This window comes from Otolemur garnettii, unplaced genomic scaffold (genome assembly GCF_000181295.1).
Source record: "Otolemur garnettii isolate 467f Iridium unplaced genomic scaffold, OtoGar3 scaffold00007, whole genome shotgun sequence".
Taxonomy (NCBI): domain Eukaryota; kingdom Metazoa; phylum Chordata; class Mammalia; order Primates; family Galagidae; genus Otolemur; species Otolemur garnettii.
Window position 1 is genome coordinate 11757226 of NW_003852402.1, and position 13879 is coordinate 11771104.

The 13879-nt window shown below is 37.8% G+C and overlaps 1 protein-coding gene across 6 annotated transcripts in view; it reads left to right on the forward strand.

The window, feature by feature from the left end:
* The window catches only part of RBFOX2 (RNA binding fox-1 homolog 2), a 293952-nt gene that overhangs the window by 258429 nt on the left and 21644 nt on the right, over window positions 1-13879 (forward strand). For 4 of the 6 annotated variants that reach the window (XR_002771638.1, XM_023509355.1, XM_023509358.1 and 1 more), the window contains exons 6-10: window positions 3988-4080; window positions 7118-7178; window positions 11448-11501; window positions 11620-11712; window positions 13377-13521. Coding sequence is in view for 5 of the 6 variants with exons in the window: in XM_023509355.1 (XP_023365123.1) it covers window positions 3988-4080; window positions 7118-7178; window positions 11448-11501; window positions 11620-11712; window positions 13377-13521 (446 nt within the window). In the remaining variant the exon portion in view is untranslated. The remainder of the gene's footprint in view (window positions 1-3987; window positions 4081-7117; window positions 7179-11447; window positions 11502-11619; window positions 11713-13376; window positions 13522-13879) is intronic. The other 2 variants (XM_023509354.1, XM_023509356.1) reach the window with 1 other exon arrangement.

Genomic DNA, 13879 nt, shown 5'->3' on the forward strand with positions numbered 1-13879 from the left:
TCTGTCTCAAAAAAAAAAAAAATAAGGGCATGAAGCAGGATCTCACCTAATGTGCACATTGTGAGGGTATATGATACCCCCTTGGTGAGGGGCTCTTCTACAAACAGAACTTTACCCTTGAAGTGAGAAAATGTAACTTAAAAATTATACCCTCCTATTAATTTGAAAAAATAAAAAACTACTTTAAAAATTTAATTAATGATCTTTAAAGTTTTTCTCAACACACCTAAGATCCTCTCCTGGCACACATGTTGAAAAATCACTGTTCTAGAGGCTGCCCACATTCCTTGGACTATAGCTCCCTTCTGGCTTCAAAGCTAGCCCTAGCTGGTCAAATCTTTCTCAGGCCACTTTACTCTGATTTCTGACTCTCCTGCTGCTGCTGCTTTTAACTTATAAGCACAGTACAGTGGGCCCAACAGGATAATCCAGGATAATCTCTCCGTCTCAAGATTTATTGACTTAATCACATCTGCAAAATCCCTTTTGCCATGTAAGGTAACATATTCACTGGTTCTGGTTCTGGGTTAGGGCAGGTACTACTTTGGGAGAGCCATTGTTCTGCCTACCAAAAGGTCTATTTATATTTAAGGAAAGAAAGAAATTCTTTTAACTCTTCCCAAGAATCAGCAAGGCCTTCTTCCTCCCAGACCTTCTGAAAACAGCCCTGTAAAGATTGCTTTTTAAAGATCTTCCTTCAGTGGATAATAGGCATCTGTTTCTAATAAAACACTGTTAAAACATTTGAAAATGAAATTTCATTCTAGAATATTAAAGTCATTGAGAAAATCTTACACAAACAGGTTAATGTTAACCTTTGTTATTTGCTGACTATAAAATATAAATGCTATGATACCACCTTCCATTCTTTTGGATACAGTTATTGTATCACTGATATTCTATCAACAAATTCCAGAAAGGAGGATTCAAACATTAGATTTGAAAAAGAAAATTAGAAAGATTTTAGGACAAATGTAGTTGAGTAAATAGAAACTAAGCTCACGTTTGCAGAGCTTAATTTCTGATTTTCTCACCGTTAGCTCTATATCCTTAGGTAACCTCAGTTTGTTTATCTTCAAAATGAAACCAGTGTATCCATCCTTTTATACCTTACGGTTTTATTTAAGATGACAAACATGTATGTATGCATGTGGGGATGTAGATATCTCCTTATCTATATAGGGGCTATGACTATTGATAGTCATAATGCTAAAACCAAAAACCTAGATATTCATCATTATATAACTTAATAGTAATGCAGCTGTTAATTTCTAATTTATTAATTTACCCCAAGGTATAAAATTTATGACTTTGAGAGTCTGTTGGCAAGTAGCTTGTAATAATTCCCAAATGTGATAAAAGAACTCATCAATATCTGTGACCTTTTTCAAATGTTTAACTTTACCATTGGAAAACTCTCCAGGATTGGAGAATTAGCTGCTTATCTTTGTAGATGACAAATGGTTTAATTAACTATTATTTTATACTTCAAGGTCTCGAACTGGCTATAACATGTTGATATAAAAAATTGTGTCTAACACTATGTTCCCATTGATGTTTTCAACAAATTTATACATTCTTAGGAAATTACCAATAGTATTCCATTCCAAGCAACATACATTTAAAATTTTCTATAACTTAGCATTGTGCTTTCTAGGGTATTTTTGATGTCCAAATTGTGGGTATAGATAATCTATTAGAATCCTTGAGACACTACCCATCCACATAATCATTTAGAATACTGAGTGATGAGATTTTTCAAAACAATGGAGTTGCTTTTACACATTTTATTAAGTAGTGCATACTGTTTACCATATCACTTAAGAATATGTTCCTTAGACTGGGTGTGGTGGCTCATGCCTGTAATCCTAGCAATCTGGAAGGCCAAGGCAGTGGATCACCTGATTACACAGGTTCGCAGCCAGTCTGAGTAAGAGGGAGACCCTGTCTCTGAATATAGCCAAGCGTTGTGGCTGGTGCCTGTAGCACCAGCTACTGGGAGGCTAAGGCAAGAGGATCACTTAAGCCCAAGAATTTGAGGTTGCTGTGAGCTGTGACACCATGACACTCTACCGAGGGCAACATAGTGAGACTCTGTCTCTAAAAAACAAAAGAAAAGAATATGTTCTTTACATAGAAGAGCACTCATGTTATGAAGCAGCAAAGCAGAACTTCAGTTAAAAATAAAGGGGTCTGGATTATCCTGTCATAAAATATTTGAAAAATTCTGGAGGGACCATGAAGCTATTGGGAAATGAAGACTTTACAGAAAACCCTAAGAATTTACAAATAGCTTGAGAAATTATTCATAAAATGATAGTTACAGAGTGGGAAGATAAGGACAAACAAAGCACCTGGAATAAAGTTGATAGGCTTTATGAAATACTTGTTAAGTATGTAAGTGATGTTGAACTGGTAGTATGTAAACAGAGGAGTGAAGTTAGTTAACTCCCTGGTCTCCTGCTTTGTCTGCTTAATTAAAGCTCCATTATATTTTCATAGCATCTGCAAGAGACAAATAAATCCTAACTCATTGAAGCTGCTGTATTGCCGTTTTATGGTGCACTTTTCCTGTTGGGTGGTAGACTACTGATCTCACTAATGTAGATCTCATTCCCATTGCCTATTGACTGTCCTGATGGAAAATCACTAATACATTTAATAGCAGATTAAATATAAATAATCAAGTTTAGGAAATTTGGGGATAACAATATCCTGAAATTCACCTGCATATTTTGTACTACAAGTGGCAGTCTTGGTCATTGAAAAATGTCATTAAAGGAAAGTCATGAGTAACTGACCACTGCTTAGTATTGTTTTCATTTGCTTAGAACATGAGTGCTTGCCTCTTCCACACCCAGTACATACAAAGTTGTACTTCAAGACTGTCTTTAGGCTCGGCGCCTATAGCTCAACCGGCTAAGGCGCCAGCCACGTACACCTGAGGTGGCGGGTTCAAATCCCCAGCCCGGACCCGCCAAACAACAATGACGGCTGCAACCAAAAAATAGCCGGGCGTTGTGGCGGGCGCCTGTGGTCCCAGCTACTTGGGAGGCGGAGGCAGGAGACTCGCTTGAGCCCAGGAGTTGGAGGTTGCTGTGAGCTGTAATGCCACGACACTCTACCCAGGGGGACAGCTTGAGGCTCTGTCTCAAAAAAAAAAAAAAAAAAAAAGACTGTCTTTAATTATGTTTCCAGCACAACTAATAGTATTATAAGCAACAGGCAAAGGGGGGCTAAACTTACTAGACCTGCTAAAGGATCTCATACTGTGATTAAACCTGAATATCAGATTTCATGTAGTAGTTACTGAGAAATAATAGATTTGGGATGTCAGAGAGTCATTTTAAGTAGATCTTTTAAACGTTATCTAAAGGGACATATACGTTAAATTGCATCGTGACTTGAGAGAGGACATTAAAAATTGTTCAAAATCTTTTTTTTTTGAGACAAGAGTCTCTCTCTTTTGCCCCAACTAGAGTGCAGTGATATCATAATAGTTCACTGCAACCTCAAATTCCTAGGCTCAAGTGATTCCCTTGCCTCACCCTCCAGAGTAGCTGGGCATATAGGTCCCCAACTCCTGGCCTCAAGTGATCCTGCCTCCATAGCTTCCCAGAGTGCTAGGATTACAGATGTGAGCCACAGTGCCCAAGACTGTTCAGATTCTTGATTGAGTAGTTTGACCTGGGTAACTCTGTACCTTTATTTTGGTCTGGCCTCATATGCTTTATGTTTTATTATTATCATTATTACTATTATTTTGCTATTACTAAATTATTATTATTACAGTTCTTTATTCTTTTATTGGATTTAATTTCCCTTTACAAAATATGCATGGACCAAAAATGTGACTTTGGGAGAGTATTGCTGAGTTGTTGCTGATGTCAGTTTCATACTGTGATATTTTTTTCTCTATTTACCAAGAGATCAGTATTTCAATATAACGATGTGCATGTTTTCCCCCCCTTCTCCCGCTGCATGCAGGGATTCGGGTTCGTAACTTTCGAGAATAGTGCTGATGCAGACAGGGCCAGGGAGAAATTACACGGCACCGTGGTAGAGGGCCGTAAAATCGAGGTGCATGTCTTCAATAATTCAATTTCTGGTTTATATTTCATTTCTCTTTTTTTTGTATTGCCTCACTTATTTCACATTTGGAACCCTGTCTTGTTTGTGTGTGTGTGCACATGTATGTGTGTTTGTATCTCTGTGTACTTCACCTTCCTGCATTAAAATATATAAAAGTAACATTTCTGTCTGCCGCCTCTGCCCCTATTTTTTTGGTTGTTTGGGAGTTTTTTATTTTAATTTATTGTGTGTATGTATATGTTTGTTTTTCATTTATGTTTTTTCTCTAGAATGTTCATCCTTCTGCTCTTTTGATTTTTTTCCTTTGCTTCAGTTTGCAAGACTCTTGAATTCTTGTGATCAGGCCTAAGCAAAACTAACAACTTTAAAAATGTCTAAAAACTATTCAATTTATAACATTGTGTTCTGTGATGAATCAGGGGCCAGCCAATATCCTTTTTCTCTTGGGAGGCCAGTTCGCCTCTTTGTGCAGATGATAAGCATGGAATAGAAGATCATAGAAGTTGTGGGGAGGGAGGAAAGAATCCAAAACTCATGTCGTTTTAAAATATACCTAATATCAAAAATAAATAGAAGATTTGATGGCTGGCTGGTTATTAAGTCAGCCACCTGGCATTTTCTAGCCTTTTTTGATAACACTTTGAAGGTTAACTGGCTCCTTTTCCCCTTTCCCAATTTTTAAAGTATTAAATATAAAAGCCACCATTTTGAGTAAGATGTCTGCATATTTTGCTTTTTTTCCCCTCCTCTCCAATGGTTTAGCATTTAGGGCCCTTCACTTGACTCACTCTTTCCATGGTAACTATACACAATGCTGGCGATGGTACCCGTTGGCGGTAAGTGAAACAAAAGCACTAGAGAAGAAGCTTTTAAAAATGTTATTACAAAACAATTAAATAAGAAAGAAAAAGTCCATCTGCCATCTCACATTAACACTATAAAATGTGATTTGACTTGTTGTTCCTCTTCCTTTTCCTTTCCCCCTTTTATTTTCGATGCTATTGAGTAATGCCGCCTGGACTTTGGATGTACATATTGTTTTGTAGCAGTCTGAGCTGTTTGATTACTGACTTCATGGTGATTTTTTTCCCCTTTGCACATCTTACTCAGAGTCCCTGAACTCCAGTTTGGCTAGTTTTATTGATGCACTTTCCTGCCCCTACTTCCTGTCCTCCTCCTCCTCTTCCCTAGACCTCTATTTGCAGTTCTGACTGTTCTTTCTTTGCCCTTGCTGCCTCTTTCCTGTGATTGCACCTTTCCTGACTTCCTATTTTCTTTTTCCCTACCTTATTGGTCTCATTATCCAAGTCCCTGCTCCTGTCCTTTTCCCTCGTAATCCTTCTCCATCCCTTCAGTTCCATGCAGCTGTTGGTCTCTTTTGCTGACTGGTGGTTTCTGATTGGTTCTGGCCATTTTTCTTTTCAAGTGCTTGGTTGCATTCTGCTCCAAAAGCTGGTTTCAGCTCCTGCTCCATTCTAATCCTTGTCTGTGACAACTTTGCTCTTCACTTTCCCCCTTCTTTCCAAAATGGGTTGTGTTTTCTTTCTTTTATTTGTGTGTGTGTGTTTTTTAACTGCATGCTCTCAGTCTCATCATTGTTGTATCCCATTCTTTCTTTTTAAATGTGAAATGTTTATATTATCTGGTGGGCCAAACTTGAGTAAATGGAGTTTCAAGCTCTTTCCTCACATAGGAGAATCATCACTGTACAGACCTTAAAAGTCATAAAAAGAGGTTTTTTAGTCCCAGTGCTACCTAAAATTGGCCTTTTCATAACACAAATTTATCACTGTACAGATTAGTACAATGCAAATTGGAAGAGGCAAAGTAAGACTTTTATATATATTTTTTAAATTCTTGCATTTTATGACCAGACAACATAGTATATAATGAGGTTCTATGGTGAGGCTTTACCCTCCTTGCAAGAGCTTTGAAGCTGGTTCTGACACTGGGCTGCATATCTTGGCTTCTACATTCCATTCATCTTTTCTTCAGCAGCACCATCTTTGTAAAACTTCCTTACCTTAGCGCTGAGAGTGTTTAAATTATGCAGTTCTGTAACGAGGGTAGAGAGTACCATAAAATAAACATTTTATTTTCTTGATTCATTAGCCTATTTTAAAGGCCTTCTGAAAACTTTTTCTTTTTTTTTTTTTTTTTTGAGACAGAGCCTCAAGCTGTCCCCCTGGGTAGAGTGCCGTGGCATTACAGCTCACAGCAACCTCCAACTCTTGGGCTCAAGCGAGTCTCCTGCCTCTGCCTCCCAAGTAGCTGGGACCACAGGCGCCCGCCACAACACCCGGCTATTTTTTGGTTGCAGCTGTCATTGTTGTTTGGCGGGTCCGGGCTGGGGATTCGAACCCGCCACCTTAGGTGTACGTGGCTGGCGCCTTAGCCGGTTGAGCTATAGGCGCCGAGCCTGAAAACTTTTTCTAAATGAATATAACATACCGTCTCGAAAATTCAGAATGGCCCTGAAGACTGTCAACATGGCAGTCTTAAGCTCCTGTATTTTTTTTTGCTAACCTCAGATAGTAATATCTTAGATAAACATACCAAAAATGCTGACCATTAGGACAGATGAAGTTAAGAGGTTTATTTTATCATTTTCCCATAAGTCTATTAATCGTAAGCCTCTGTTTTATTAATGAACTTCAAAGTTTATTTGATAGTGTAATTGTTTCCTATTTACTTTTTCCCACATTTTCCTTAGTGCAGAGATGTCTCTTAAAGATCTCTAAAGAACTTGCAAATGTGTTTTTTCTTTGGAATACTAGGTAGTACAGTTGCCCTAGTTTTCTATTTTGAGACCAAGAAACTGCATTTTACTCTTGTTAGCCTCATTTAATAAGCACTTTAATTCAAATACTATATATTAATATTTTATATTGCCATATTAATTATTTAGATCAATGCTCTCAGAAATTTGCATTTTAACTAAGTACTGTGTTACTAGATGAGCAACTCCATGTTTCCTAATGTGATCTACTTCTTCCCTGCCCTTCTTTCTACTTGTTATTTTTAGGTAAATAATGCTACAGCACGAGTAATGACCAATAAGAAGATGGTCACACCATATGCAAATGGTAAGAAATTACAGATTGTCTTTAGAAGAATGTCATTTATTCTCATATAAATATATGAACTTCTTATAAACTTCTAAGAATTTCTCTTAATTTCAGTCTTAAACAGTTTGTTTAATTTACATTGAAGTAGTCTCTTTACCTAAGAGTATTCTATCTTTAAAAATGAATTTTTCACTAGAATTAAGTTTTTTAGTTATTAAGGTGATCTGTTCTAAACTAAATTTCTCAGTTATATTAAGGTGTTCTGTTCTAAGTTCTATCTACACACAGTACAGATGTGTCATTTAAGGTTGCCTGTTAACCTAAATGAAATCTCATTTGAGCACCCTCTTTTTCTGCTGCTCTAGTTCTTTGTCATATGTTAGATTTTCCCATAAAATCCCTGGGTGCCCATCAAGTCTCACTTTTTTTACTACTGATTCCTGTTCCTTAGAGCGTGAAAGGAATAAGTTGGAAGGATAAATATGTTTTAGTCACTTTTACAATTCTGGATGCCTTGCTTTCCTTAGAAGGCCTAGAGGGAGCTACCTTGGGTATATGTGTATGTGTGTATAATTTTCCGTTCCGTGATTACATATTGTATCATTAAGTTTTATAAATTTCTTAGAAGAATTTGCCTTAACAAAAACAGAACTTTTATATCAGTTGTCAAATTTAATCTAAACTCATTTTCTCTAAATGAGATGGAATATAATTTTAATCTGTAGTTTAACAGTAGTTTTGCAGACTATTCTGCAGAGTCAGCCTGAGGAAGGAAAAAGAGGAAACCTATAGAGTTGGATCCTCAGATCTCCAGCCCTACTTCAGCCTGAGCAGCTCCTCATTTACTGTTGTGTATTTTAGGGATCTGCATAAGATTTATAGCTATAATAAAAGGGGACATTTCTGCTGGTTTTTAAATGAGTTTGAACCTGCTGTGCTAGCATGTGGCTGTATGTGCTAGTAGTAATGTCTTAAATCAAGTAGAAAATATATTAAGCAGATATTAAGCATATCTCATAAAGCATATATTTAAGCAGATCTTGAGCATATCTCAAAGTCTTCAATAAATATATTTAGTCCAGCTTTTCACATACATGATAAAAATTTATCAGTATAATTTGCATTTCCCCCCATTTTATTAGTATTATAATCATGTTGTACCACCACTTCCCACTTTGCCTCCTATTTTCTTATTTTCACTGCTATGAAATGAAATAGCATTCATAGTTTTCTGCAATTTTGATAAAAACCCAATGTAAACAAAATAGAAATGAGAGGCAAACAATGTCAAATTTCTTTAGATCCAAGGTGATTGATGTGACAGAAAGAGCCTCTGACAGGAATTGAGAAGATAAAAAATTCTTCTAGATTTAACTCTTCATTTTATTCTGTGACAGTGGGCTGCTTTCTTAACCTGTCTAATCCTGTCTTCATATCTATAAATTGGAGACTACAGAATTTCAGCACCAGAAGGCTTTTTAGAAATCATCAAAACTCAACCCTCTCGGCTTATTGTATAGGAAATGAAGCCTAGAGAAGTTATAGTACTTACTCAAGATTGCAGATATGATGCCTATCTTATCTTCCTCTTTGGTTTTATGAAGGTCAGATGACATCTGTGAAAAATATACTGTAAATTCTGCAAAACTAAACGTACTCAAAGTCTTGCAAGCAACATACCAACGTGCTTTCTTGTTTGGATTTTAAGGGAGTGCTCAAGAAATAGTGTGGTAGGAAGGAAAAGGATTATTTAAAAAGTACTCTAAATTATTAATAATATTCAAGCCTGCTGATCAAGACATCTGTTTCTGCTGTGTTAAAGGTGCTAAGAAGAGTGGGTTAGGTGCCTTCTGATGTATTCTTAGTCAGCATTTTCATTTATGATGGTTAGAATTACTTAATTTTTGCAGACGCATTGTGCAATAGTCATATTATTTGTATACATTTGACATTACAGAATGTTAATGTTCTTAGAATTCAAGTAGAATTTGAACCAAGATTTTGCCAAATTTATATAGACTCATGAAGAGACATCACCACTGTGAACACATAAAATGCTCAATAAAAGAGTAGAGTGATAATTAATTTAAAAAAATAAAATAAAAATAAAAATGATTAAAATTGTTTAAAAAAGAAAGAGTAGAGTGAGTCAGAATAAATGGGATTTTTCTCTTAATGTCTTGGCTTATGGCCATTTAAATGTGGTAATTTTAATAGAATTGGCCTTTTCTTATTTCCATTTGTATATTTGTAGAGTAGCTGTGACAAATGCTAGAGACTGAGATTATATAAAAGAAATCAACAAAAGAGCCAATCTTCTCAGAAAAATAATAGGGTATATTTGTTTATTATGTATAAAACTTAATAAATATTGATTAAAGTGAGCTATTGAGTAGGGTGCCAGCCCCATATACCAAAGGTGGCGGGTTCAAACTGGCCCTGGCCAAACTGCAACAAAAAAATAGCCAGGCGTTGTGGCAGGTGCCTGTAGTCCTAGCTAGTCCCACCTACTCAGGAGGCTGAGGCAAGAGAATCGCCTAAGCCCAGGAGGTGGAAGTTGCTATGAGCTGTGATGCCACAGCACTCTACCAAGGGTGACAAAGTGAGACTATCTCTAAAAAAAATACTGATTAAAGTTTTCATATGGAATTCTATTTGTTCACTATCAGTGGGCAATAGTATGTTTTTCCTTTTTAAAAAACCACTTGCGACTTGTAGTTCAAGCAGCTAGGGTGCCAGCCACATATACTGGAGCTGGCAGGTTCAAATCCAGCCTGGGCCTGCCAAACACCAATGACAACTACAACCCAAAAATAACCGGGTGTTGTGGTGGGTACCTGTAGTCCCAGCTACTTGGGAGGCTGAGGCAAGAGAATCACTTAAGCCCAAGAATTTGAGATTGCTGTGAGCTGTGATGCAACAGTACTCTATGGATGGCAACATAGTGAGATTCTTGTCTCAAAAAAACAAAAAGATAAATAAAAAAATAAAAAAAATTTGCCATCTATAAATATAAAGAAGGCAAAGAAGAAATAAAATTGACATTAAGCATAGTGTTATTTGGAAACTCTTAACATTTATAAATGTTTAAACTAATGTTCTGTAGGAGTCTGATGTCCTTTAGCTAAAAAGTCTGATTAATTTAAGTATTTTCGTTACAAATTAAAACCTCAGAAGACATGCTTTGAAGTTGGGAATATACCTTGAATTTCATTACTGCAAGTCTTTCCTTTTTTACTTGGTAAACTGCAATGAAATCCCAGTGGTAACTCCTAATGAAAAGGGATTTTAATTTACCCATAATACCAACATGGTAAAATTGAACAAGGAGTCAAGAATCTAGGCCAAATAAGAATTCAGTCAAAAGATACCTTTATTAAAAACAACTGGAGAATGGCACCTGTGGCTCAAAGGAGTAGGGTGCTGGCCCCATATACCGGAGGTGGTGGGTTCAAGCCTAGCCTTGGCCAAAAACTATAGGGGAAAAGAAAAAAAAAATCTAGAGTAGGCTGGGCATGGTAGCTCACACATGTAATCCTAGCACTTTGGGAGGCCAAGGTGGGTGGATCACTTAAAGTCAGGAGTTTGAGACCAACCTAAACAACATGGCAATATTCCATCTTATAAAAAAACAGAATTAGCCAGGCATAGTGGCACACACCTATAGTGCCACACACCTATAGTGCCTGCTACTCGGGAAGCTGAGGCAGGAGGATCATTTGAGCCCAGGAATTTGAGGTTGCAAACTCAACCTGTGATAACTGTACTGCACTCTGTCTAGCCCAGGTGACAGACCTTATCTGAAGGGAAAAAACAAACAACAACAACAACAAATCAGACAAGTAAACAGGGTTAAGATGATATGTAAGAAAGTTCATCATAATATGGTACAAAATAACACGCATTCTGCCTTCTTTTCCTTTTTCTGAACTGGGATAGGTGAGAGCACTAAACCGCATCCCTGGATTTATTTATATTTATTTTTTCTCCTGTCATTGCAATTCCATCTTTCTCCCTTCTTCTCTTTTTTTTTTTCTCTTTTTCTCTCCCCCACCACTGCCCCATTACTCCTACCCACCCCAGCTTCTCCTTATCCTTTCACTGTGCTTGTCCTGCTTAAGAACAGTACTATTATTACCCTCTCATATAAACCCCAAGCTGTCCTTTGAAAGAGAAGGTGATAAAAAGCAAAAATAAACCAGAGATGTCTGAAGCCCGCTTGACATGCATAGACCATCCTTTTCCTCATGTGGTCTTAAAGGCTCATTGTCCTTTTTTCTGTTTCAGGTTGGAAATTAAGCCCAGTAGTTGGAGCTGTGTATGGTCCTGAGTTATATGCAGGTAGTATTTCAGTTAATGTTTCCTTTGGTGCTAAGTGTAAAAGCATCTTTTACTTTTCCATTTGCTATTCCTTGGTAATCTTTTTGCATTTTCAAATTTTCTTTTAAAATACAATCAGCATCCAGCTTTCAAGCAGATGTATCCCTAGGCAATGATGCGGCAGTGCCCCTATCAGGAAGAGGGGGCATCAACACTTACATTCCTCTAATCAGTAAGTAGCCTATGTTGGCCTGGTATGGACTTTAACTGTTGTAAGTGAACAGTGATGTGGTAGGGTTTTTTTTTTTTTTCTTATATAATACACAACTGTGAAGAGGAAACATTCTTAGAGGAAAAGTAAATACTATCATTGTGCCCTGTCCTGCTTTACCTGTGCTAGAATTTTCCTGAGCATGTATTAAGATTGCCACAGAGCAAAAATAGTTGGAAAAGGTAGAAAGAGTAAGAGCGTATAAAGAATATTTCAGTCTGCACTTAATAATAAAGAAAACAAAAAAAGCAAGTATGCTCAAAATACATTATACTTGTCCTTTGCAATTCAACCTTAGGCCCTCTAGGAGAGTTTTTTTTTTTTTTTTAGAGACAGAGGCTCACTTTATCACCCTTAGCAGAGTGCTGGCATCACAGCTCACAGCAACCTCTAACTCCTGGGCTTAGGCGATTCTTTTGCCTCAGCCTCTTGAGTAGCTGGGACTACAGGTACCCACCACACCTGGCTGTCTTTTTGTTGCAGTTTGGCTGGGGCCGGGTTTGAACCTACCACCCTCGGTATATGGGGCCGGCACCCTACTCACTGAGCCTTAGGCGCTGCCCAAGCCCTTCAGGAGAATATCACTTAAAATCACCTCCAGGGCGGTGCCTGTGGCTCAGTGGGTAGGGCACCGGCCCCATATACCAAGGGTGGCAGGTCAAACCCAGCCCTGGCCAAACTGCAACAAAGAAAAGTCGGGCATTGTGGCGGGTGCCTGTAGTCCCAGCTACTTGAGAGGCTGAGGCAAGAAAATCGCCTAAGCCCAAGAGCTGGAGGTTGTTGTGAGCTGTGATGCCATGGCACTCTGCCAAGGGCGACAAAACGAGACTGTGTCTCAAAAAAAAAGGTATCTCCAGTATTATTGATTATTCTCAGCTCTCTTGATATCACTACGGTCGTTTTGACCTGAATCATTTTACTCTAGCAAGAGGTATAGTTAAACAGGATTCAGTGGACATGGAATCAATGTCTCTGCATGCTTTCCTGAGGATAGCACACTTAAAATAGGCCCTTAGATAATGCCTGCTTCTTTAAAGGATACAAGGTGACAGAGGAGTGGTTTCCCTCTCACCTTTGTTTCTGGCTTAAAACTTTTAGATAAAGGAATGAAATTAATGAAATATCTGAAGGCTATTGTATGCCTTAGAGGTTGGGCTCATATAAAAATACAAGAAATATTCTTTTGAAGAATAATTATTAATTATTTGCACATAACAACATTTATAGACAAGATTAATAATTGGCCTATTACAGAGTATGTGATTTAAATTGGTTATAATAGGTAAAAGACTGTCTCTTATTATGGCAGTAATTCTCAGAGCTTCTTGACTTGTTTCTCACCAGCTCACATTGTAATGCCAAAAGTGGGAAGGAGCCAAGAAAACTCACTCCAGATTTGTGGTGAATGAGGCATGGAATCATTTGCTTTTGCATGTTGCGTCTCTGTTTCCATTTCTTACCTCATCAGAGACCCAGAGTAGGAGATTTACTGAATAATATGTATAGCACATTTTCACAAAAGATGTGGTGCATATCTTTTCATTTTTTTCTACAATTCATTCACAGCTAGTTGTGCCTGTATTATTGGCTATTGAATGCAAGTTGAAATTTCTGTCATATTTTGGGTCTCCCTTTAGTTCCTGGCTTCCCTTACCCAACTGCAGCCACCACGGCGGCTGCTTTCAGAGGAGCCCATCTGAGGGGCAGAGGGCGGACAGTATATGGTGCAGTCCGAGCAGTACCTCCAACAGCCATCCCCGCCTATCCAGGGTAAGTATTAGATTCCAAAATCAATGTTTCTAAAATAAGCAATTGGAAAAAAAAGAATACCATGGCTCTCTCATATCTTCTGGGATGTTGCCGTGCCACATAGTAGATATTCAATGAATATTTTCAAATTAACAAACTAGATGGCAAGAACCAAAATATACCATCATCAGAATGTGACTAAATGTCAACCTGTTACATAAACCTTCATTTTGGCCACCTTAAGCCCTCGTGGTAATGGCTTAAGACAGTAGCCAGAACCGTCTTGTGTTTACTAGCAGTGTGTTGGCATGGAGTTCACTCAGCAGCGCACGAATATGGATTAACATTATTGCAGAGAACCCAAAGAGGAGCTCGAGAT